We start from the raw sequence: 27563 nt of genomic DNA, 5'->3' as shown, positions 1-27563 counted from the left end.
CAACCTCTCTCTCTCTCTCTCTCTCTCTCTCTCTCTGCCCCTCGCCTCCCCCAAGCTCTCTCTCCCTACTTCTCATTCTCTCTCCCTACTTCTCACTCTCCCCACCTGCCCTTCTCTCTCCCCGTCTCCTGTTCTCCTCGGGGCTGTTGGAGACTCGGGGCCCACGGCCCGCTCGGGGCTCGGCGCTGTTGGAGACTCGGGGCCCACGGCCCGCTCGAGGCTCGGCGCTGTGGGAGGCTCGGGGTCCACGGCCCGCTCGGGACTCGGGGCTGTTGGAGACTCGGGGCCCACGGCCCGCTCAGGGCTCGGCGCTGTGGGAGGCTCGAGGCCCACGGCCCGCTCGGGGCTCGGGGCTGTTGGAGACTCGGGGCCCACGGCCCGCTCGGGGCTCGGCGCTGTGGGAGGATCGGCAGATGCCTTCGGCTGCTCAGTGCAGGCAACGTGGTGTTGGGGCATGCACAGAAAAGGCTTATTAGGAATTGCGTTGGGGGTGGGGGGGGGGGCGAAGTCGGTGATATTTGTCCTAACTCTTGCTTCTGCGCATGCGTCAGGAGACACATGAGCAAAAGGGAGACTAAGTAGAAATAGTTACTGTGGAAAATAAAATAGTGCCCATAAGGACTGTTGAAATGTGGAAAGTTAAGGGAGTTCAAACTAGAGCTTAAAGGATGATTTTTAACGTGACTCAGGATTGAGTTGCAAATTCAATGGTGCTTCAGTTAAGTCAAACATTCCTATTATTAAAGTAACACTGCGATGAGTTTAAATTTGGGGAGAATCCTACTTCACATCTTCATATTCTGTAATCCAGCAAACAAATCTACATCACAATTCCATGAAGCGAGCAATGACTTAAATTCACAAATGAAATTGTACATTGGTGAAACATTTGTTCAGTTCAACATCTGACTTTTCTATATATTTTTTCTGTTTTTAAGGTTTATGAAAAAGTTGCATATCTGCTCACAAATTGGGGTAAGTAAATAGGATTGTGGTTCTGAAACCTGTGCATATAGAATAAGTCATCTTTTAATTGATTTCACTTCTGAAAGCATAAAGTGCCTGCATTTCCTCAAATGTAAAGATTAGCCACTAATGATGGCATCGCCTTTCAGTTATATTGGACATAAAACTGACATAACATATCTCGACCTCTACAAAATATGTTACTTCTTAGCACATATGTTACTTCAGAAACAACATCTGAATTTATGTTGGCCAGATATTTAATAAGATCTGTTTTCCCCAATAACTTGTGCAAACCGCAGACAGTTAAAAGTATCTTTTTAAGGACGTCCCTTCATTTTTATTTTGTTACTCATCTAGACGTTATCTATTGTTTCAGAACATCCACGCACAGAGTCTGAATGGGAGAATAGCTTTGCTTTAAAAATGTTTCTCTTCCAGTTTGTAAATCTCAACAGTTCAATCTTCTACATTGCTTTCTTCCTAGGCAGGTGAGTGACATTAAAGTATTTGGATAACACGCCAGCTTTTGGTACATCCTCAGTTAATAGAATTAGTATACAAATTCGTAACAAATGAGTCACTATCAGTCACTATATACCTTTACATCAAGGAATATTTCATGTTTAATGCACAAATTTAAAGTGCAAAGCCCCTGAGGTTGATTCACTTGCAGGTTGTGTGCAGACTAGTAGTAGTTGATGGAATGTCTACTCTGACCACTTTGTCATTTAATAAGTCCCATTTTGATAAATACTTCTTGACATTTTAATAACCTAATGATAGACTGATTTAAAGAGGGACAGGTGCCATTAAAGATCCTCAGAACCTCACAGTGTGAAGGCGTTGAATTACAGCCTCCCATCACATCAAGCTGCTGATTGGCCACCAGTTTTATTTGATACAAATTGGTTGACCTGTTGATACTCTTAATTTCACGGAAACAGAATGATTCAAAATTGGAGTGATACTCTTGAAACCCAGCATGATAGACCAGTATTTTTTTTCGACGTTTCGAAAGCCTAAATAGGACTTTTGATAGAATGCTCTATGCTAGTTACCTTTAACCATTTCTTGTTGCTGGACTCAGTATAGTCCAGAGTATTCAGTCCATTGGTCAAGAATGACCCATTCCATTCCAGACTAAATTCTGTAAAATATCACTGAGCTGTGATTGGTCAGTTCTTCACAAGATTATGGGCAGAGCGGCACTGTAGGCGTTGCTGCTGTTTAAGGCAGTCCTCGGTGCTTGTTTCAAGGGGAAAAAGCAGCTGCTGGAGCGATACTGCAACATCTGTCCAAAATGTCTGCCCAGATTATCAGGGTGAAGTCCTGTACACTACTTCATCTGCCTGTGCAAATCTTTTCCACACTTGGTAGTAGCCTAGGTCTCTGCCACTTGTAGATACAAGTTTAAGCTAACGCCATTGTAGAAGCACCATCACCTTAAGGACTCCATTATTTCAAGAGGAAGACCCACCCTCACTTTCTGAGGGCAACTAGAGATAGGCAACAATGTGGCCTTGCCTCTATTGCTCATATTCATCAAAACAAGTATATAAAAAATAACATGCAGGGTTGACCATCACTTGTCAAAAAGCCAACCTCCATCATATGGGCCCTATTGCTAGTGGCAGCCCTGGTTAACACTGTCTCAGCTTTTCTGCCTTTGGGGTGCGAGCAAGGCAGCCCTGCTCACATTTATCTGATACAGCAGCACCTCCCCTGTATCATCTATCAAACTGAAGGGTCACGTGCTACACTGCTCCATCACTTGCACACAGGCTCCATTCCCTACCTCCTCATTTGTTTTGCCAACCATTTTCTTTACCCTGTTTAGCCTTTTGAAAGGTCAGTTACTGCTTTGAACTCTGTGCAGCATTTGCTCTGCAAAGATTGGGCACAATTTTAGATCCCCACGCATGGCCACTTACCTTTAAATGGTCACATCCCTTTAAATGTGGTTTGTACCCCTTTGAGCGTGGATGACATCTTCTCCCCAACTTCTGCAAGCTTCCAGCACCAGGCCCAACCCAGGCTGGGAGATCGGTGGGCCATCTCTGGGCTGACTCTGGACAACTTGTTGGATTTGACCGTTCATTATGCGGGATTATTCCAGTTCTACCATTTCAGTGCCAAGGCTGGAAACTATGCCCTTTTGTCTTTGCTGACAGGGAGCAAAGTCATTCCATGAGATAGTGATCTGGGTCTTTGGAGGCATTTAAATTGCCTGTTTTACACTATGGCTGGAGTGTAAATGGTGTATTCATAAGAACATAAGACCGAGGAGCAGGAGTAGGCCATTCAGCTCTTTGAACCTGCTCCACCATTCAATAAGATCATGACTGATTTTTCTACCTCAACTCCACCTTCCCGCACTATCCCCATATCCCTTGATTCCTTTAATATCCAAAAATCTATCATCTCAGTCTTGAATATACTCAATGACAGAGCATCCACAGTCCTCTGGGGTAGAGAATTCCAAAGATTCAGAACCCTCTGAGTGAAGAAATTTCTCTTTATCTCAGTCCTAAATGACAAACCCATTATTCTGAGAATAGTTTTTGACTCCCCAGCCAGGGGAAACATTTTCCCAACATTAACCCTGTCAAGCCCCTTAAGAATTTTATACCTTTCCTTGATTTAAATGAGGGAATTGAATGTAATATCTCCAAGTTTGCAGATGACACTAAGCTGGGTGGCGGTGTGAGCTGTGAGGAGAATGCTAAGAGGCTGCAGGGTGACTTGGACAGGTTAGGTGAGTGGGCAAATGCATGGCAGATGCAGTATAATGTGGATAAATGTGAGGTTATCCACTTTGGTGGCAAAAACAGGAAGGCAAATATTATCTGAATGGCGATAGATTAGGAAAAGGGGATGTGCAACGAGACCTGGATGGTACATCAGTTATTGAAAGTTGGCATGCAGGTACAGCAGGCGGTGAAGAAGGCAAATAGCATGTTGGCCTTCATAGCTAGGGGATTTGAGTTTAGGAGCAGGGCGGTCTTATTACAGTTGTACAGGGTCTTAGTAAGGCCTCACCTGCAATATTGTGTTCAGTTTTGGTCTCCTAATCTGAGGTAGGACGTTCTTGCTATTGAGGGAGTGCAGCAAAGGTTCACCAGACTGATTCCCAGGATGGCAGGACTGACATATGAGGAGAGACTGGATCAACTGGGCCTGCATTCACTGGAGTTTAGAAGAATGAGAGGGGATCTCATAGAAACATATAACATTCTGACGGGACTGGACAGGTTAGACGCAGGAAGAATGTTCCCGATGTTGGGGAAGTCCAGAACCAGGAGATGCAATCTAAGGATAAGGGGTAAGCCATTTAGGACCGAGATGAAGAGAAACTTCTTCATTCAGAGAGTTGTTAACCCATGGAATTCTCTACCGCAGAGAGTTGTTGATGCCCATTCATTAGATATATTCAAGAGGGAGTAAGATATGGTTCTTACGGCTGAATGGATCAAGGGGTATGGAGTGAAAATGGGAAAGTAGTGCTGAGGTGAATGATCAGCCATGATCTTATTGAATGGCGGTGCAGGCTCAAGGGCCAAATGGCCTGCTCCTGCACCTATTTTCTATGTTACCTTTCAAAGATATCACCTCTCATTCTTATAAACTCTAAGGTATATAGGCCTAGTCTACTCAATCTCTCCTCATAGGACATAACTCTCATCCGAGGAATCAGTCTAGTGAATCTTCATTGCAATCCCTCCAAGGCAAATATATCATTCCTTGGGTATGAAGGCCAAAACTGTGCACAATACTCCAGGTGTGGTCTCACCAAGGCCCTATATAATTGCAGTAAGATTTCTTTACTCTTATGCTCCAATCCCTTTGTAATAACGGCCAACATACCATTTACTTTCCTAATTGCTTGCTGTATCTGCATGTTAACTTTCTGCGATTCGTGTACAAGGACAACCAGGTCCGTCTGAATACCAACATTTCCCAGTCTCTCACCTTTTTAAAAAGTATATATTCTGGGGGTGAAATCCTGGTGCACCCCTTTTGGAGGCAATAACCCTGGCATGGCGGGACTTCCTGCGCCCAGCGCAAAAGTCCTGCCACGCGACCTAAATTGGGGTTATCGCCCTTGAGAGGAAGTGGAGCGCAATGTTGGGAGCGCCATTTCCTCTCAGGGCGTGCTGTGGAGCGCTCCCCAGTTGAATGTCACATCTTCGCGTAGCGCTGACATAGTCCAAGGGCCCACCCTTTCTGTTAAAGGGGAGGGATGCTGTGAGCTCTGCAGGGCTTTTGATGGGCCTCCATTACATCACCGAAACGGAGTGCCAGGCTGCCCGATCGCGGCACGGAACTCGCGAAAATGGACTCCGAGGCCGGATCAGTACGTCGGATGGCGGCGCACACTTCCCCTTTAAATTGTGCCCCGCGCATGGAGTGTGGCTCGGTTCATGACCCAGCGAGACTAGCGCTGACATCGCTACGGCAGCCTCATGGAGCGCTGCTCAGTTTTTGCCACAGGGCGAAAACGGTCCACCGGGGGGGCGATAAGGGCTCACCGCGCACGGCTATGACGTGATCGGCTGTTACGGAGCGGCCCTGGGCACTATCAGCGAGGATGCTGCGCTACCGGTCTTGTGCCTCCGCTAACCCCCTGGAGGCGCTAACGGGAGGTGCACAATAGGGGAATTTCGCCCCCTCTGATTTTCTATTCTTTCTACCAAAATCGTTACTTCACATTTCCCCACATTATACTCCATTTGCCATGTTCTTGCCCACTCACTTAACCTGTCTATATCCCTTTGCAGCCTTTTGCTGCTCTCCTCGCAGCTCACCTTCCCACCTAGCTTTGTATCATCAGCAAACTTGGCCACTTTACACTCGGTCGCCTCATATAAGTCATTGATATAGATTGTCAATAGCTGAGGCCCAAGCACTAATCCTTGTGGCATCCCGCTAATTACAACCTGCCAACCTGAGAATGACCTGTTTATTCCTACTCTCTTCTGTCCGTTAACCATAAATGTCTATTGAATTTTTTTAGCATCCTTCCAAATTCATAGTCTCTTCCACTTCTCAAGGTCTTTGGGGCTTCTATTTTATGTAATAGATTACACAGTTGTTTGTAAACTGCTGCAATCATTAATATTCTGGGCCCTTTGTAATTGATCACAGGAAAGTCAGTTGGGACCTGTGAGTGTTTGACCGAGTTGCTCTGTTAAATTATTTAATGTTGTACTGGGAGTAACATGTAGCTGAGTCATCAGGCTTTGTGCAAAGATGCCTGAAGCAAATAGTTCTGTGTGGGTTCATTTAATTATTGCTGGCTATTTTCAAAGCTGTCCTTCTTATCTCCTAATATTCTGGACCAAAGGTTGTTAAGCCCTGTTTTGGGTAAATGTATGAGTAATAGTCTGAATCCTTTGAGAGTCACATGTTATGGATCTGTAAATTTTATTGAACACAATTCATAGTCTGAGGAATTCAGGCTGAAGTGCCCTGCCAGATTTACTCATTTGTGAAATGCCAGGCGATGGCTGCGATGTATAATTGAATTGTCCACTGGAGCCTTGCTTTTGTGGCTAGATCAGAACAATCCACAATTGGCAAATGCTGGGTGAGGTGTGAGTCAGTCTCATGCCCCAGGCTGCACCTTAAACCAAAATCATAAACCTGGTTAAAAGCACTGTGCATCGCAGGGAAAATCCAGTGGTCCTGGCTCCACAGAAACCTTCTGGCCCACTATCAGCCTGTTCTTGCTCCCTAGTTTCTGCTCTCCCCCCATCCCCTTCCATTCCCGCCCCCCCCACCCCTCACCACCACTGGATCTGCTCCGCAACTCCTAACCAACCTGTCCCCACCAACAGGTCCTATCTGCCATGTAGAAACCAGCCACTTTTCCAAGATCCAAAACCGGCAAAATAGGTGAACGCCCGATCGGCACCTGCAGCTCGCCGTCAAAATATTAAAGTTCTTCAATAACCAGTACTTTTTCTATCACTAGTGGCAGCGTTACTACAAATGAGCATTTGCAGTTGCTGATCTAATTGAGGTTCGATGCTATATATTTGTCTCCTTGCTCGCCCCCTGCCACCCCAGCAAAAGAAAGATTTATGTTAGGCAAGGGTGTTAAGGCATATGGAAGAAAAACAGGTCAACGGAGTTGAGGTATAGATCAGGCATGATTTAATTGAATGGTGGAACGGCTTCGAGGGATTGAATGGCCTACTCCTGTTTCTATGTTGCTTCGCACCATAATGTGTATTTGCAGCAATTTCTAGTTTTGCCACTGCACTAAAATGAAATCTTACCATCCCCAAATGACGAACCGGATGTGATAACTCCATTGTTGGGTCAGGGAGTGGAACCAAGAATATAAATATCCATATATTGTGATGTATTGTGTTCAATAATCATAATAGTTATTAACTCAGCTAGACCAACTTGGTGCTAGTCTGATAGTGGTTCGGTGTTGTATATTTTTTTCCTTTTTGTCACCCACTAACAAAGAAAGAGAATGTAAAGGACGTTTGCATTTTACAATTTGAACTGTTTGTGAAGAGGGGGAATGTCTCTTTTCATGGGCCAAAAATTGTAGTCAGAGGCTTCCCGCGGGCTGATGCCTCCGACAGCAATCATTTCTGCAAGAGTACCTGGTGGTCCCAGAGGTTTGGCGACTTGCAGTCTGGGACTCTACGCGAAGGCCAGCGTAGGGGTCCGCGTATCCCAGGATCCTACAGGTTTCATACGGATATCTGGGATCGTGTGGGCCGGCCCAACCTATCAGAGTAGGGGGATCCTCCTTCATACTTATGGTAATTCCGTATGTACGGAGCTCACATTAGTATGAATGGGATACACACAAACACTGAAAATAAAGTTAAAAAACACATGACATATTTAAAATTAATTAAAATGCAATTGAATTTAATATTTTAGACAACATTTTTTTTTAAATTATATATTTTAACAGGGCTAAAAATAAACTTACAGTAATGGACAAGGTTTTTAATATATAAATGAGAGATTACATTTTATTTTTCAGTTTTTTAAAACTCCTGCGCTGACAAAAGCAGACCTTATGCCGAGCACTGATTGGCTAAATGGTCTTTTCTCAACATTGCCTTTCATGCTGTTATCACTAGAAGCCATGCAGCTCAGATCAGTCTGGAAACATTGATGTTAGCGCCCAGTGTGTCCAAATCCAGCTTAAGAATTTGAAGGACATTCGCTGGGCAGGATTTTGGCAAATAGCCCAACTCTCCGCCCACAGAGGTCCTTTTCCTTCACATGCTTTTGACAGATCACAAGTGCCGGGTTTAGGCGCATGCGCAGTGCATGCCTAAGTGGCCTGGAGTGGCCGCAGGTGACGGCCCAATATCTATTTGACTGCCCGTTCCTCCAAAGTGTTCTGGTGTAAAGGAAGCAGTGGCTGTGTATTTGCGATAGAAATGTATGAGAACTAGAATGTATCCCTTCGCCCCTCATTATAACTCCAGTACTCATTGATTGCTGAATACTTGGAGTACCTGCCAGCCAGGGTACTAGAAACAAAAAAAAAACATTTAGGGATATTCAAATCACAGTTGCATGCTATAAAGTGGAAATTAGAGTACTGGGGGAGTTTAGAACCTAGAGTCATAGGATCAGAATAAGGGGTCGGCCATTTAGCACTGAGATGAGGAGAGATTTCTTCACTCAATCTTTGGAATTCTCTACCCCTGAGGGCTATGGATGCTCAGCCGTTGAGTAGATCCAAGACAAAGATCGATAGATTTTTGAATTCTAAGGGAATCAAGGAATCTGCGGATCCTGCGGGAAGGTGGAGTTGAGGTAGAAGGTCAGCCATGATCTTGTTGAATGGTGGCGCAGGCTCGAGGGGCCGAAAGGCCTACACCTGCTCCTAATTCTTATGTTCTTATTACTAGAGCGCTGAGCACTGATTGGCTAAATGGCCTTTTCTCAACATTGCCTTTCATGCTGTTATCACTAGAAGCCATGCAGCTCAGATCAGTCTGGAAACATTGATGTTAGCGCCCATTGTGTCCAAATCCATTTGCTCGTTACTCTTTAGTTGCTTCAGATCTATATTTTTCTCAATAGCTATTCAATTTTACTTCTTTAACTCCAGATTTCTATTGCTAACAGTTCAAATGTATTGCAAGTCCAACTGCTCTAAAATCCACTTGTGTGTTGATCAGGTTTTCAGGTCGACCAGGTGCCTATGTCAAGTTGTTTCAGAGATGGAGACTGGAAGAGGTAAACATCCATCACCTGTATTGCTGGTTGACATGCCACGGTTGTGCTAACATTTGTGCTAACAGGTTTTCATTAAAGTTGAAATATTGAATTCTGTCAGATGGCAGGAAACATATTTTGCAATTATTTTATGCCATGACAATGAGGAGCTGATCATTTGACATTAATTTGCGACTGTGTGACAATAAGTAATTGGAGTTTATTTGAACAGTTTTTATTTAAACCTTCCATGAAACAGTTTCAAGCAAGTGTCCAGACAGTATGTTGTGTTTTGTTGTGCAAAATCATCCTGTCCAACCAGAAACATGCAATCTGGACCACTCTGAAATAACTAACGCAGGACCTGAATAGATTGATGCTGCAGTGCACAGCAATTAATGAACGCCATGTGACCGGGAATATTGAAGAAAAGGTTGCTCATTTGCCTTGGCCTTTCAGTCAGATTTCTCAATAATAAATATCTGTATGATGACAAACTTGTTTTATAGGAGTAGGAATAGCCTGCTTTTCAGCCAGTGTAAGCCTTTGAAACAAATGCAGTAACCATAGTCTAATTTACAGTTAACCTGGTATGTTTTCCCAAGCCCTCTACACAGGCCCTAATGTTTTACAAAGTGTCCCTATCACTTCTGTTGCAATGTGAGGTCAAGTGCAGTCTTTCACCCTTCATTTAATCTTGTACATCATAATATTTAAATGTTGTGATAGTAAGCTTAAGTAATCACTCACTAATGTTATCCGTGGGTCTGTAAAGCAGAGGCCTAGATAGAGTGGATAGGAAGGACCTATTTCCCTCAGCAGAGGGGTCAATAACCAGGGGGCATAGATTTAAAGTAATTGGTAGGATTAGAGGTGAGTGAGGAGAATTTTTTTCACCCAGAGGGTGGTGGGGGTATGGAACTCACTGCAGCGAAGAAAGCAAGAGACAGAAACCCTCACCACATTTAAAAAATACTTGGAAATGCACGTGAAATGCCGTAACCTACAAGGCTATGGACCAAGTGCTGGAAAGTGGGATTAGGCTGGATAGCTCTTTTTTGGCTGTCGCAGACACGATGGGCCGAATGGCCTCCTTCTGTGCTGTAAATTTCTATGATTCTATGAATCTATGATTCTATGAATCTATGATTCTATGAACCATACAGTCACTTACAGGAGCAGCTTAGGGAACAATTTTTACTCGAAGTTTGTAATTGGTTTGAATGAAAGCCTGTAAACTTAATCCTGACTGCCTGCACACATCTATTTTTGTATATTGATCCATCTCTGATAAATCCTTGCCTTTTATTTCGTACAGTGTCATCCCAGTGGCTGTTTGATTGACCTGTGCATGCAGATGGGTATCATCATGGTGCTGAAGCAAATGTGGAACAACTTTATGGAGCTTGGCTATCCGTAAGATTTCTGTTTTATTCTCAGTTGTCTGTTAAAACCAATGATCTGGGGCTGAAAAGCCAATTAAAAATGAACTCCACACGATATTGTGCACCTACTTCAGTTTGGTCTGCCTACCAGATGCTATATTTAGAGGGTGATTTTTCTTGCCGACCATAAACTCTCAATTTACACGAGCTGAAATCATTCACTGAAGAAGTCATTTTTAAGGTGGTCTCTTGGATACATTCAGGAAGACTAAAATGCATCTGCCTACAAAGTTGGATGGTACAATGACCCCGATTTTAACTGCTCCCAACTGGCGCAGGGGGAGCTGGGAGGAGGGGCCAGTAAAATAAAGACGTCATGCTACAGCTATACACAGCCCTGGTTAGACCACAGCTGGAGTACTGTGAGCAGTTCTAGGCACTTACCACACCTGGAGTACTGTGAACAGTTCTAGGCACTTACCACACCTGGAGTACTGTGAGCAGTTCTGGGCACTGACCACACCTGGAGTACTGTGAGCAGTTCTAGGCACCGACCACACCTGGAGTACTGAGAGCAGTTCTAGGCACTGACCACACCTGGAGTACTGTGAGCAGTTCTGGGCACCGACCACACCTGGAGTACTGTGAGCAGTTCTAGGCACCGACTACACCTGGAGTACTGTGAACAGTTCTAGGCACTGACCACACCTGGAGTACTGTGAGCAGTTCTGGGCACCGACCACACCTGGAGTACTGTGAGCAGTTCTAGGCACCGACCACACCTGGAGTACTGTGAGCAGTTCTAGGCACTTACCACACCTGGAGTACTGTGAGCAGTTCTAGGCACCGACCACACCTGGAGTACTGTGAGCAGTTCTAGGCACTGACCACACCTGGAGTACTGTGAGCAGTTCTGGGCACTGACCACACCTGGAGTACTGTGAGCAGTTCTAGGCACTGACCACACCTGGAGTACTGTGAACAGTTCTAGGCACTTACCACAGCTGGAGTACTGTGAACAGTTCTAGGCACTGACCACACCTGGAGTACTGTGAGCAGTTCTAGGGACTTACCACACCTGGAGTACTGTGAGCAGTTCTAGGCACTGACCACACCTGGAGTACTGTGAGCAGTTCTAGGCACCGACCACACCTGGAGTACTGAGAGCAGTTCTAGGCACCGACCACACCTGGAGTACTGAGAGCAGTTCTGGGCACTGACCACACCTGGAGTACTGTGAGCAGTTCTAGGCACTGACCACACCTGGAGTACTGTGAACAGTTCTGGGCACTGACCACACCTGGAGTACTGTGAACAGTTCTGGGCACTTACCACACCTGGAGTACTGTGAACAGTTCTAGGCACCGACCACACCTGGAGTACTGTGAACAGTTCTGGGCACTGACCACACCTGGAGTACTGTGAACAGTTCTGGGCACTGACCACACCTGGAGTACTGTGAGCAGTTCTAGGCACTGACCACACCTGGAGTACTGTGAACAGTTCTAGGCACTTACCACACCTGGAGTACTGTGAGCAGTTCTGGGCACTGACCACACCTGGAGTACTGTGAGCAGTTCTGGGCACTGACCACACCTGGAGTACTGTGAGCAGTTCTGGGCACCGACCACACCTGGAGTACTGTGAGCAGTTCTAGGCACCGACCACACCTGGAGTACTGTGAACAGTTCTGGGCACTGACCACACCTGGAGTACTGTGAGCAGTTCTAGGCACTGACCACACCTGGAGTACTGTGAACAGTTCTGGGCACTGACCACACCTGGAGTACTGTGAACAGTTCTAGGCACTGACCACACCTGGAGTACTGTGAACAGTTCTAGGCACTGACCACACCTGGAGTACTGTGAACAGTTCTGGGCACCGACAACATCTGGAGTACTGTGAGCAGTTCTAGGCACCGACCACACCTGGAGTACTGTGAGCAGTTCTGGGCACTGACCACACCTGGAGTACTGTGAACAGTTCTAGGCACCGACCACACCTGGAGTACTGTGAACAGTTCTGGGCACCAACCACACCTGGAGTACTGTGAGCAGTTCTGGGCACCACACCTTAGGAAGGATATATTGGCCTTGGAGGGAGTGCAGCGTAGATTAACCAGAATGTTACTCAGACTTCAAGGGTTAAACTATGAGGAGAGATTACACAAACTAGGGTTGTGGTCAAGTGGTAATTTAATTGAAGTTTTCAAGATATTAAGGGGAACAGATAGGGTTGATAGAGAGAAACTATTTCCGCTGCTTGGAAAGTCTAGGACTCGGGAACATAGTCTATACATTCAAACCAGGCCTTTCAGGAGTGAAGTTAGAAAACACTACTACAGACAAAGGGTGTTAGGAGTTTTGAACTCTCTTCGGCAAACTGTAATTGATGCCAGGTCAATTGTTAATTTTAAATCTGAGATTAATAAATTTTTGTTAACCAAAGGTATTAAGGGTTATGGAGTTAAGTCACAGATCAGCCATGATCTCATTGAACATAAGAACATAAGAAATAGGAACAGGAGTAGGCCATACGGCCCCTGGAGCCTGCTCCGCCATTTAATACGATCTTGGCTGATCCGATCATGGACTCAGGTCCACTTCCCTGCCCGCTCCCCATAACCCCTTAATCCCTTATCGATTCAGAAACTGTCCATCTCTAACTTAAATTTATTCAATGACCCAGCTTCCACAACTCTCTGAGGCAGCGAATTCCACAGATTTACAACCCTCTGAGAGAAGAAATTTCTCCTCATCTCAGTTTTAAATGGGCGGCCCCTTATTCTAAGATTATGCCCCCTAGTTCTGGTCTCCCCTATCAGTGAAAACATCCTCTCTCTATCCACCTTGTCAAGCCTCCTCATACTCATATACGTTTCGATAAGATCACCTCATTCTTCTGAATTCCAATGAGTAGAGGCTCAACCTCCTCAACCTTTCCTCATAAGTCAACCCCCTCATCTCCAGAATCAACCTAGTGAACCTTTTCTGAACAGCCTCCAAAACAAGTATACCCTTTCGTAAATATGGAAACCAAAACTGTACGCAGTATTCCAGGTGTGGCCTCACCAATACCCTGTATAACTGTTGAATTGAATGGCGTACCAGACTTGAGGGGCTAAATGGCCTATTCCCTTTCCTGTGTAACGGCTGCCAGTTACCCCCCTATGAATCCAACTTTCTCCTGACGTGTCCCCATGTTAACAAGGAGTACACCCGCAGGCAGGAAGCAGGTCCTGTTTTTCATATGCAGATAGGGTCCGATGATGTCATCGGAACTTGCTCTGCAATATCAACAACTATCTGGAGCCCCGGAGCCTTCTGATCCCCAATCACCACCCACCTCATAAATGCCGGGGTTAATTTTCTGTTCTTGAATGGCACAAGTCGATCTTATTTGCAAAGTCAACCATCTAGTGGCAAGAAAATGTAGTGCAGTCAATTGGTTTGATTCCATTGAGCAGGGAGTAAAAATGTGGATGCACACTTTTTCATTTTTCCACATTCACGGGATCCCAGTTTATCCAGATTGCAATCCAGAATTTCATTGCAATTATAAGTTTGTTTCTTATCTCGAAACAGAATTCGAGAAAAGCCCTGAGCTGCGAGTTGCTTGCGATTTTCTGATTGCAGTAATTGATTTTCAGTATGTATGTATTTAGATTTGTTTTATTCATGTCTGGTTATGTGAGAGATATTTATTTTGTTCTGACTTGTTAACAGACTATGTTGTGTATCGGAACTTGTATATAAACTTATGTATTGAACTTGGATGGGTTTGTTTTCTTTGGAACAGAGGAGGCTGAGGGGAGACCTGATTAAAGTGTATAAAATTATGAGGGGCCTAAATAGAGTGGATAGGAAGGACCGATTTCTATTGGCAGAGGGGTCAACAATCTGGGAGCATAGATTTAAAGTAATTGGTAGAAGGATTAGCGGGAATTTGAGGGGAAATATTTTCACCCAGAGGTTGGTGGGGGTCTGGAACTCACTGCCTGAAAGGGTGGTAGAGGCAGAAACCCTCACCACATTTAAAAAGTACTTGGATGTGCACTTAAAGTGCCGAGACTTACAGTGCTATGGACCAAGTGCTGGAAAGTGGGATTAGGCTGGATAGCTCTTTATCGGCCAGCGCACACATGATGGGCTAAAATGGCCTCCTTCCGTGCTGTAAATTTCTATGGGCTCAATTTTCCCCAGTGCCATTTTTTGGCGTACTGCAAGAGTTACGGCCGTTTTTTTTTTTGGCTGCTACTACTCCAAAAAAAAACTAGCATGTTTCCCCGTTCTATTTTTTGAAATTGGGGCCTGATGTCTGCGGTGATAAAACGATGCCCCCCCATTCTGCGCATACGTGGGGATAAAAAGGACATTTTTGACGTGACTGCTATGGGCGTGCATGCCCAGTACAGCTCGCGGTCTGCAGTCGGCCATTTTTAAAGAACCAGTTGTAATGTGAGAACTTTAATTCTCATTGATAAAATCGGAGCTGCAATACAAGATGCAACGCGGCTCAAGGACCAAAAATTTCTCACAGGATGAAGTGGAGGCACTGGTTACTGTAATTGAGGCCAGATGGCACGAGCTGGACACCAGCAGATTCACATAAAAGTTTCATCAAAAGAAATGAAGAAACGCTGGAACCAACTTGCAGAAGATTACTGTGCAATAGTGACCGCCCCGAGGTCCAGGGGCCAGTGCAAAAAGAATTGGCAGGATCTTGGTCAAGTAGTTAGTGCAAGTAATATTTTAATTTATTCACTGGAATTGCAATTGTAAATGTGACCATCTGTATATGTTCCACCCAGCAGAAAGTTATATTTTCATTTTTGCAGAGGAAGGTGGCACACAACAAAAAGGGAAAGAACTCGAACAGGAGGAGGTCCGGCAAATCTACACCCACTGACACCCTTGGAAGAGAGGGTCGCTGCTTTGATGGGTCCTGCCTGGAGAAAAGCAACCACCACTGCACAAGCTGGGTCCACACTCAAGGGAGAGGATAAGTTCTGCAAATTCCACAGTCTGGCTTTCCTAAATGTTAAGTACTGCGCAGGCTAGCCATGCTTTGGTTCCTGGGGATGTCTCCGTCAGCTATGCTTCAGTTGATGCAATATGCTATCATTCATCCTGTCCTTCAAATAAGCCTGCTGCCTGTGCTATGTGAGCCTACTCATGCCATCCACCCTGCCCCCTCCACTGCTGCTAACCATTTGTCTGTTCTGTTATATTTGCAGAACTTGAGGCCAACCCTGACGAGGCTGAAGCCGATGCAGAAGAAGATTCAGACCCGGACGAGCCTGAAGAGGAGAACATCTTCCAATCCCACCTTCCAGACCAAGAGCATGACGGGGAGGGGGAGGTGATGGATGAAGCCCACACTATTGTACTCACTCTGGAGGAGGTGCAGATGCCGCCCATTGAGGTGCCAGGCCCTTTCCTGAGTAGTACGAATATTGGTGGGACATTCCATGGTTTCTCACAGTGCGAGGCTGGGGATTCCAGTGGGACGCAGCGAGGCACACCTAGGGCCCCACCGTCCGACGCTGCGGGTCACAGTGGAATGCAGCGAGCCACACCCAGGGTGAGGAAGGAAAGGAGAGCTCGACAGCGCTCTTCTGAGGCTCAGGATCTAACAGATATGGTTCAGATGATGGCAATGAGTGTGGAGAGCATTGACCTTACCCGATCACTCCTGGACACCATCAGTGGGGTGGGTGATGAGGTATCAGGACTGTTGGGAGAAGTAACAACACTCACAGGAAATGTGGAACATGAGGGAGGGAATGTTGTAGGCAGCTGATACAATGTCAGGGCACAATGGGAGGGAATGTTGCAGGTAGCTATTGCGCTGTAAGTGAACATGAGGGAGGGAATGTTGGAGGTTTTTGAGACACTGTCAGGACACATGAGGGAGGGAATGTCAGAGTTAGCTGCTGCAATAGTGTTACTGTTGTTACTGTTGTAACTGTTCTCAAATTAAAAGTTTTTTGTAAGTTATGTAAATTTACAAGTTTAAAAGTTTGTAAGTGATCTTAAAGTTTTTACATGATCTTAGAGTTTAAGTGATCTTAAAGTTTGTAAGCGATCTAAACTGAAAACGTTAAAGTTTGTTACAAGAATATTTTTATTAATGTTAAGTTAAGTACAAACAAGTGTTAAACTTTTGAATAAAATATATTTTAAATTATAACTGATTTCCATTATTTGTTCCATTACTTCAAAAAGTTATGTTAATAAAGAAGAATCATTTCCATTATTTGTTCCATTAACACTAGACAACATTACGGAACAGGTCCAAACAGTAAACATGGTCCATTTGGAATAGTTGCCGCTGAGCCTTCAGGCAGCAAAGCGTTCATGGATGAGCTGCTGGCGCAAGGCTCGAGCAATCATTAAAGGGGCATGATGGCCCGCCCTCCTCTGCCTTCGTGCTCCTGGTTCAGGTAGTTGCTTGGCTTCCTCCTCCTCCTCCACCTCCTCGTCATCTGCATCTTCCTCATCATCATCAGCCACTCTCACCTCAGGTGGGTCTTCTACTACCAGCTGCTGCTGCCTCATGATGGCTAAGTTATGCAGCATGCAGCACACAACAGTGAACTGACCGACAATCTCAGGGGAGTATTGCAAGTCATCTCCGGAATGGTCCAGGCATCAGAAACACTGTTTCAAGATGCCAATGGTCCTCTCTATTATGCTGCGTTTGTGACATGTTGTATTTCCGCTCAGCTTCCTTCTGGGTTACGCATCGGGATGTCATGAGCCAGGAGGCGAGGCCGTACCCTTTGTCTCCCAGTAGCCAGCTCTTCCCTTCTGGCTGCTGCTGAAACATGGCAGATATCGCGCTCTCATGTAGGATAAACAAATCATAGGTGCTCCCAGGATATCTCGCGTCAACTGCCATGATGCGATGCATGTAGTCACACACAAGCTGCACATTAACGGAGTGGAAGCCTTTTCTGTGCCTGTACATCTCGTAATTCTCCCAAGGTGCTCACAAGGCAATGTGAGTACAATCCATGCAGCCCTGTACCTTTGGGAAGCCAGCAATCCTGGAGAATCCCACAGCCCTTTCACACATTGCCTGGGCGGTCATGGGGAACTTGCTGTAGTCATTCTTCCGGGCATCTAGTACAACAGTCACCTGCCGAATGTGTTGCATGTTGAGAAATGGCGCACACATCCCCAGTTGTGGCCTGGAATGATCCAGATATATAAAATGCTGTAACCTTCACTTCAACTGACAAAGCAGTCCTCCTGACGCTTCTTGGTTGCAGGTCGGCTTTTGCTAATTCACAGATCTCGGTTACAGCTTATTTGCAGAAATGCAGCCTTCTCACACAGTCTGCATCAATCAGGTGCAGGTATGTACGCCTGTTTCAATATACCCGACATGGGTAAGGCTTCCTGCCCATCATCGTACGTGCTCTGAGGTTCCTCATGCGATGACGTTGAATCAATCGTCTCCTCCGTAGCACCATCATGCAGAAGGCTTACACGAGGTGTGGCATTGTCAATATTGCCCCCGTGATTAAATTCTACCTTTGCAAGAAGCTCAAAACAGCAGGACAAGTTTCTTTGTTGTCTCTCTCCCCAAGGCCGATGCGCAATGGGCTTGCTTAGAACAGGAAGCTAGACATTCAAATGAGAACATTTTGGGCAATGAAGTCTAATGCAATTCTTTAATTTTAGACTTTTTTCAAAGAACCACCCCACCGCCGACTGAATGTCTCCTCACCGGACTCGAGGGTCGGCCGGCAGAATCACTCCCTCGCCCGGGCACAGGGGCTCGGCAAACACCCCCCCTTCCACGGGCTTCTTTTGATGCTGCTGCATAGTGCAAGGGTTCTCATCCCTTCAGTTCGGCTTCCACACACCCCCACCGCCCCCCCCCACCCCCCACCACCCCCCAGGCTTCTTTTGAAGCTGAGCCCCGAACCCCTGTGTCTGGGCGAGGGACCGATTCTGCCGGTCGACGCTCCGACCCTCGAGCCAGGTTTGGAGACATTCGGTGGCGGTGTGGCACATTGAAAAATTCCAAAATTAAAGAATTGCGTTAAACTATCATTTTCTGCATTTTAAGTTTGAAAAAAATTAAGCTTGATGATGCATATTTAATGTGTTCTTGACTCCCTCCAAAACTTCGCCTAAAAACAATGGCGTCTTTCTGCGCCGATTTTTTAATGTGCGCTGGTTTTTCTTAAGTGTCCAGAAGGTTTATTGGGAGTGGCCACATACACCGTCCTCAGAGAATTGTCAGTTGGCCAAACTTGCATAAATGTGAAAAACTGGCGCAGACACCAGGTTACGTCCGCTATGAAGCAAAAAAAACGAACCTAAAAAAGCGTAACTATGAGTTACGCTGGCACACAATATTGGAGGAAACTTGGATATTTTAATTTAGGCCAAAAAAAGTGGTGCGCGCCAAACAAACGGCGCAAATCACTGGGGAAAATTGAGCCCGATGATTCTATCATTTTATCAACAATTCTGAAATAGGTTCCGGAATCAAATGTCTTTTCTTGTGGCAGTTGGGTGTGCGTGTGAGAGAGAGAGAGATAGCAAGAGAGAATGAAAGACAATTGTATTGCTGTGAAATATTAATAAGCTGCAATGTTACTGCTGGGTGGTATATAGTTCTGTTACTGCAATAATTTCCTGGTTTGTGCAGTCTGTTGCAGAATTGGTGGTCACGAAGGAAAATGAAGAAAGCTGGTCACAGTGTGGAGAATAAAGTCGAACTACCTCAATGGGAAAAGGATTGGAATCTGCAGCCCATGAATATACATGGACTGATAGATGAATATTTAGAAATGGGTAAGAACTCGAACAACAGTGTTTTACATCACTGCAACTTAATATTGTTGGCTGAAGAGTCTCGTGTTTAAGTATTTAATGTCAATAGTTCGGTGAGTAATTATTTAACTCATCCCCTACCAAATAAGCAAGCACCATAACAAATTCTATGTATTTCGCAGTATGACAATCACAGGAAGATCACAATGATAACTTGCATTACTCATTGATATAAATATTATCAAAATTCACCCAGATTACCCATTATCCAATTCCAGATTATAGCTAGAGATTTTTGGCCTATCACATATTTTTACGCAGCGGGTGTTTAGGACCTGGAATGCACTGCCTGAAAGGGTGGTGGAGGCAGATTCAATCATGGCTTTCAAAATGGAGCTGGATAAGTACCTGAAGGAAAAAAATTCACAGAGCTACGAAGAAAGGGCGGGGAGTGGGACTGGCTGAAGTTCTCTTGCAGAGAGCCGGCATGGGCTCGATGGGCCAAATGGCCTCCTTCTGTGCTGCAACCATTCTATGACCCCAAGTTTCCACATGATTTGCTCCTGATTTTTAGGAGCAACTGGTGTAGAACGGAGTATCTTAGAAATCGGAATTCTCGTCATTTAGTTTGCTCCAGTTAGAACAGTTTCACTTTGGAACAGAATTTTTTTTTCAAAAGGGGACGTGTCCGGCCACTTACGCCTGTTTTCAAAGTTTCGTCAGTGAAAACTTACTCCAAACTAACTTAGAATGGAGTAAGTGAAGATTTTTGTACGCTCGAAAAAACCTTGTCTACACTATAGAAAATCAGGCGTAGGTTACAAATCAGGCGTAGGGAATGGGGGGTGGGGGGATGTTTAAAGGGAAGTTTACAAATATTAAACACTTCAGTTTTACAAATAAAGAGCCATCATCAATAATAAATGATAAATACATCGATAAATCAACCAATAACTCAATCAAAAAAAATTAATAAGAAATAATTTTTTTTTAAATCAATAAATAAAACATTTTCTAATTACTGACTGCAGCACCGGGAGCCCTCCAACAGCATGCTGGGATGCCCCCCTCAGTGTGTCTCTGTCAGTGTCTCTATCTCTCTGTCTGTGTGTATCTCTCATTCTCTGTCTGTCAGTGTCTGTGTTTCTGACAGCGAGGTGAGGGGGAGGAGGGGGGTAGAGGGAGAGAGGGGGGGAGCAGAGGGAGGGAAGGGGGAGGGGGGTAGATGGGGGGTAAAGGAGATGGGGGGGGGAAGGAGATGGGGGTGGGGGGAGGAAGGAGATTGGGGGGGGGATGGAGAAGGGGGAGGGAGGCTGAACGGGCCAGGCCCGAGACTTCGGGCAGGGCACGTCCCCAGCACCAGATTTACAGGTGGGTGGCGTTGGGTCGGGTGGGAGGGAGGTTGGTTCGGTTCGGGTCGGTGGGAGGGAGGGAGAGGGAGGTCAGGTCGGGGGGAGGGAGGTCAGGTCGAATCCAGTCGGGGGGGGGGGGGCGGGATGCGGGAGTCGGGTCCGGTCTGGAGGCAGGGGGCGGGAAGCGGGAGTCGAGTCGGGTCGGAAGGAAGCAGGAGCTGGCCGTGGGAGGAGCCTTATTCACGCAGTCCCAGTGAGGCCATTCGGCCAGGGCTAGGGGCTGCGTGCTTCGGGCCCCTCCCACACAGTTTCGGGCGCCTGGAGCTACTGCACTTGCGTGCCCACTGTAGCGCGCATGTGCAGAGGTCCCGGCACTGTTTTCAGCGCAGGGACCTGGCTCCGCCCCCTACAGCTCCTGCTGCGCTGCGCCGAGGGCCAGAGGACCTGCAGGGGAGTGGAGAATACGGAGGGTTTTTTTAGGCGCACTTTGTGGCGCGAAAAATGGGCGTCCAGGTCGGGACTGCGCCGTTCTCGGCGCGGCTTGAAACTTGGGCCCAACGATTCTAAATGCATTTCATCAAAAAAACTTTCAAAATCATCATTGTTTCTGCAGAAGAAATGAAAGCTTTTACATATGAATTAAGTGTGAAGCAAAATAAAAGTTGAAATGCATAGCTCATGGATATAAGATTATGAAACATCAGAGTCATTGAATGTTTATATCAAATTCTATTATTCTTTAATGTGACTTTCTGCTTCAGAAGGTAAACTGAAGTTCCGAGCATTCACGGTGTCCTTTGCAAATGTTTAGATTATGCAGCTTTTTACCTCAAAATGAATTACCTCAAAATGACTTGAAAAATTTATACAGAGATAGTTGGAGACATATAGAATAGAGAGGAGGGGAAAAGACAAACTTATAGGACGAATGAGAAAGTCAGAGGCAGGAATCTGCGATGACAATGGGAAACCAAGAGACAGGAAGAGTGAAAAACACAGGACACGGTGAGAAATAGAGACTGGGAAGAAGCAGAGCGATTGCGATAGAAAGATAACCATTTTAATTTTGCCTGTAAATACTATTGAGGAAGATCAGCAATGTGTGTGTGTGTGTGTGTGTGTGTGTATATGTATAGAGCGTGTATATAAATGCCCGTGTATATGTAATCGAGTACAGAGACATAAGTCACTAAAAGCAGCAACGCAAGTTGATAAGACATAAAGGGGCCGAAATTCAGGGTTCCGATAAGGCCCATTACCACCCGTTTGCGGCAGTCATGTGGTGGAGTCGAGCGGTCGCCAATTTCTGGTCAGCCTGACGCCCCCTCTTGGCCCAGCCAAAACTCTCCCTGGTGGTTCAGTGTCTGATCGTGACTGATGGCCGATTCTCACCCCTTTAACAGAGGGGAGATATGTGATGACGCAGACGTGCAATGAAGTCACCACCGCTCCGCTGTTGAGTGACAGCGGTGGAGAATCCATTCCGCCTCCACTTCCACTCCCCACCAGCACTTACCGCCGCACTTCTGCCCCCTTTATGACTGACTTCCTGGCCGATTGGAAAAAAGGGACAAAAAGCTGAATTTCACGAAAGAGGGGTTCTCTTTAAAAACTCTTTAGAAAAAGGTAGGTGCGCCAGATTTCCGGCAGGACTGAATTTCAGCCCAAAGTGTGTGAACAAAGTACTGGGGTTAATTTCTAGAGGAATAGAATACAAAAGGAGGGAGATAATGTTAAATTTATATAGAACCTGGATCAGACCACGCTTGGAGTACCGTGGACAGTTCTGGTCTCCATACTACAGGACGAATATTGAAGCATAGCTGAAAGTGCAGAACAGATTTACAAGGATATTATTAGAATTGAGAGGATCCAACTGTCAGAGTAGATTGAGCAGGTTGGGCCTCTTTTCGCTGGAAAAGTGAAGTTAAAGACGAGATCTGATAGAGGGCTTTATAATTATGCAGGGGTTTAATAGGGTGGATGTGGAGAAACTGTTTCCAGTTGTGGGGGAGTTCAGAACAACGGGATGTAAATATAAGATAACCACTAACATTAAGTAAAGGATTCAGAAGGAATTTCTTTAGACGGAGAGAATTATAGAACATCCTGCAATGTGGAGTGGTAGCAGCAGATAGCATAGATGGATTTAAGGAGAGGCTTGATGCTTACATGAGGGATAAGGGGACAGGTAAATTAGAGTGGGATGAGGCACATGTGGAGTAGAAAGAGTGACAGACCTGTTGGGTCGAATGGCCTGTTTCTGTGCTGTAAATTCTATGTAATAAAAAACAGCACTAACAGAGACTTGGAGGCAATAGTGCTTAATACAAAGAGACCTTGAGGCATATTTGGCATTCAGCAAAGTTCAGGTACAAATGTTTAGCACCCTTGTACGACATTCCCTCTGTTCTACTTTTAGGAAGCTGTAAACCTGTTTATATTAACTGAGTTAAAGTTGACAAAATTAGTATACTGAAGGATCTAGCACAAGAAGCTAATCATCCCTACTTAATCGGTTGTCAATTGGAAAATATACCCCTAAAGAGGAGAAAACAACTTTAAAATTAACTGGAGAAGCAATGTTAGTTTAATTTGAAAAGGTCGTTTCAGTGTATTACTGGGAGCAATTATTTAAGCAATACTTCAGAATAGGCTTTAGCATCCGTGAGCTTTCTTCCTATTTCAAAATGGCAAGGGTGTGCAGTGCTAAGATAGTAATCCCTGGCCAGGCATACTCAGCCCACCCCTTACCATGTAAGTGTTTACACAAAGCATCTTTCAGCCACTTGAAATCATTACAAACAGGGCAGTTTTTAAAGCTGACTTCAGTTTTTTAAATTACATCTACAAAATGGTTTTTAAGCCATCTGAACAACTTAATCACTCTCTAGAGAGCCACCTATTGAAACCCAGGTACTTCAGTTTCAATTATGCCAGGTAAAATTATTTCAAGCCAAGTAGAAATAAATAAATTAATTAATTTCCTTCCTTCCTTCCTCCCCTCCCCTCCCCCCCCCCTCCCCTCCTTCCCTTCTGTTCCCTTCCCTTCCTCCCCAAGGAAGTATTTTTGGAGTGTAGTCACTGTTGCAATAGGAAACATGGCAACCAATTTGCAAACAGCAAGTTCCCACAAACAGCAATGCAATAAATGACCAGATCATCTGTTTTTAGGTGCTGGTTGAAGGATAAACGTCGGCCAAGACACCAGAGAGAACCTCCCTGCTTTTCTTTGAATTGTGCCATGGGATCCTTTGCAGCCACCTGAGAGAGCAGACAGCATCTCGGTTTAAAATCTCATGCGAAAGACGGCACCTCCGACAGTGCAGCACTCCCTCAGTACTGCACTGAAGTGTCAGATTGGATTAAGTGCTCAAGTCTCTGGAGTGGGACTTGCGCCCACGACCTTCTGATTCGGGCGAAAATGCTACCAGCTGAGCCATGACTGACATCAGCTTGCACAGTGTATTTGAATAATACTTTGTTTAATGAAATGAAACAAATTAAAAACAAATGTTTGTCTCAATGTAAAAACTGCTATGCTAATGACACAAATGTATATATTTGATTTGAACTGTGGCTAATTAATTAATTTGAATCTGTTTTCAGTTATTTATGCAATATGGTAATTGTGATTCTCATTTTAATCTAGTTTTACAGTTTGGTTTCACAACAATCTTTGTTGCGGCCTTCCCCCTGGCTCCGCTCCTTGCTCTCCTAAACAATATCATCGAAATAAGGCTGGATGCTTACAAATTCGTCACACAGTGGAGACGGCCATTGCCTGCAAGAGCAACAGATATAGGTAATACACTCGGATTCTTTCACTGCAATACCCTGCATAGAGATAAGATGCTTTCCAAGAGAATTGTATCATAAAATGCATAAGCTGTTGACTTTTCTCTGTGAAGATCTAGTCGAATTCCTACATCCCCTCGCTTAAAGCTGCTTCTGAGAGGCTTGGGTTGCTTTTATCGTGTTGAACATTTCTTCCTCCCCTTGACTTTCTGTAGAGCCCAAACTTGTGCAGGCCTTGAATATTTCTCTTGTATTTGTGGAAGTTCTTCGCTCGCATGTCAGGACAGGGTACAAGAAAACTTTTGTTGTCCCTTTCTCTCACCTCCAGTCTTCCCCTATGTTATTGATGTTCTGACACTGGTCTTTCCACTTTTTTGTTACTTCTAAGTTGGAAATGTATTAGAAATCTTACATATTCTTCCTGCTCCCTACACCCGCTCTGTGTTGAAACAAAGCTTGTTATGCAGTCTCTTATTGTAACTCATTGTTTCCCCAAGACCTGTGGAAATCTCGACCTCCCTCGGCACTTCCTTTATCCTTACTCAGACTTCTAAAACCCAAACCTAGCATCACTACCTCCTGAATGACCTTGTCTTCTTTTCCCTTCTTCAAACTGGTATTCTGCATTAAAAAGATTTGGTTCTTCTTCTTGGTTTCCCGATAAATAAAAGCAAATTTACATTCTTTTAAATTATCTTCTGACATATCCACCAACCTGAGATGTGAATAGAGGGTTTCTAGTTTTCCACTTATGTTTATTCTAGCATGTGCTTGGTATTGTTTAGTGTTCAGCAGGTAGAGCTCAAAGGAAGGCATTCTAGCCATCTCGATTCTGGAAGCATGTGGTGCTTTGTATGTGAACATGAGCTACAAATGAAGCTCACTGCAGCTCTCGGGATGGTCTGGGATTTACATTACAGGGCTCCAGAGCTACCTTTTGAGAGCAAAGTCTCTGAAGATCAGATGGAATAAAGTATTTCAAACAACTTATATTTATATAGCACCTTTTTTTGGTTCCTAGGATGTGGGTGTTGCTGGCAAGGCCAGCATTTATTGCCCATCCCTAATTGCCCTTGAGAAGGTGGTGATGAGCTGCCTTCTTGAACCACTGCAGCCCGTGTGGTGAATGTAATAAAATATAATAAAACATCACAAGGTGCTTCACAGGAGTGTTACCAAAAAAACAAAATTGACACTGAGCCGTATAAGGAGATGTGAGGGCAGATGACCCATACCTTGGTTGAAGAAGTAGGTTTTAAGGAGAGTCTTAAAGGAAGTGGGGAGGCAGAGAGATTTAAGGAGGGAATTCCAGAGCTTAGGAACTAGGCACGACCGTCAATGATGAAACATTTAAAATCGGGGATGTTCAAAAGTCCAGAATAGTTGGAGTGCAGAGGTCTCGGGGATTATAGGGCTGGAGGAGATTGCACTGGTTCAACGGTAATCAAAATCTAATTCACTTGTTTCTGGTACAGTACAGCATTAAAATGTCAGTGGTCTAAATGTACTTGCTATTGAGTGTGCCCAATTTTTACCACTAGAGAGAGCTCTAACACTTGTGTAGTTTACTGAGAAACCAGAATACTGCAGCAAGTGTAATAGATATCGCTCTGAAGGTTTAATTACATGCACCAGGACACGCTCGACTAAAAAAGGCAATTTTTAAGTTATCTACATGAATAGGAAAATAAACATTTTGAAAAATGGGTTGTAAAGATTAATGTAATTCAACTGCCTGAATAATTTAATTCAATACCATATTTTTATTACATATGGGTCATATTAAAGAGTTGGGGCGAGATTTTACACTTTTGTACAGATCGCCCAAAAATGGGCGTTATTTCCAGCATGGGTGGTAAATTGGGTTTTCAGATTGCCAGCTTCTCGCCCATTTTCAAAGCCCCTAGTCTCCATTTTTAAAATTGGGCGTTACCGCGAGCGATCTGAAATGGGCGTTAGCGTTACCTTTCTCTGACCTTCTGCCTTAACGTGTCGCCTCCTTAGCAACGGCATGGCAATGCTCGATTCCCACGACTCAGGAGGTCAATGGTCATCATTACCTGCACATAAGAGGAGACAGAGAGAGAGGGAGCTGAGAGGGAGTGAAGGTGTGTGTGGGTGTGGTGTGGCTGCTTTGGGAGGAAGGAGGGAGAGTTTCGAGCTTTATAGCAAATTGTGCCAAAAAACGTAGCGATTACCAGCCAGATATTTTCCCAAATTTGGCCTATAATGGAGGGAGTGGAGGAGGCGACACAGCACGCTGTGGAGACTGACGGTGGCGAGAGCAGTGAGCTAGGAGAGGAGCACATTGGAGGATGCAAAAGAGTGAGGAGGTTTTTGGACGAGGCAAATGCCTCCCTCATGCAGGAGGTCGAGTCACACTGGGGTGATTTGACACATGGAGGGCGTGGGAAGCCCACACCAAAGGCCTACCAGAAGATATGGGCCGAGATAGCAGAGGTGGTCTCGTCAGCAACCAACAAGGTGCATGAGGGCAATCAATGCCGCAAGCGATGGAATGACCTTGTCGGATCCGCAAGAGTAAGTATTACATTTATTTACGTGTACCTATGTATTTATATAATTTGATTTGTAAGAGTCATGAGTGACTTGCATTGGATGTGAGGTCGTTCACTTTTACCAGGAATGTTGTACTAAAAGCCTGCGGTCACGGTGCATGTCTTTAGGTAAAGAATGATAATTATCATAATAATCATGATTACATCTGTCAGTTATGTGTTGTATCAGTCTCTGTGACAGTACCCAGCAATGATATCACACAATTATCTCATGCCATATCGTTCTGTTACCTTTTACAGAAGAAGCTATCAACGAATAGGTCCGAGCAGAGGCGAATGGGTGGGGGGCCACCAGTCATCAGCGACGTCATTGACATCGAGGAGCGGGTGCTCACACTAGTGGGGAGCAACCCCCAGATGGCCACGCAGGCAGCTACAGACCCTAAAGTGATGCCAGGTGAGTAAAGTATACACCATTGCGTGATGTAAAGTCAATAGCTGCCACACCCACTCATATCCGAACATTAATATATGAT

At 45.1% G+C, this 27563-nt stretch overlaps 1 protein-coding gene across 1 annotated transcript in view; it reads left to right on the top strand.

The window, feature by feature from the left end:
• Positions 1-27563, top strand: part of ano3 (anoctamin 3) — a 334095-nt gene that overhangs the window by 240307 nt on the left and 66225 nt on the right. The window contains exons 15-20 of the mRNA XM_070898640.1: positions 939-975; positions 1346-1457; positions 9141-9198; positions 10496-10593; positions 19234-19379; positions 24363-24515. Coding sequence (XP_070754741.1) covers positions 939-975; positions 1346-1457; positions 9141-9198; positions 10496-10593; positions 19234-19379; positions 24363-24515 — 604 coding nt within the window. The remainder of the gene's footprint in view (positions 1-938; positions 976-1345; positions 1458-9140; positions 9199-10495; positions 10594-19233; positions 19380-24362; positions 24516-27563) is intronic.

Source organism: Pristiophorus japonicus, chromosome 14 (assembly GCF_044704955.1).
Source record: "Pristiophorus japonicus isolate sPriJap1 chromosome 14, sPriJap1.hap1, whole genome shotgun sequence".
Classification (NCBI taxonomy): domain Eukaryota; kingdom Metazoa; phylum Chordata; class Chondrichthyes; family Pristiophoridae; genus Pristiophorus; species Pristiophorus japonicus.
The sequence above is the reverse complement of the archived record's forward strand: the minus strand, read 5'-3'. Positions and strand labels throughout refer to the sequence as shown.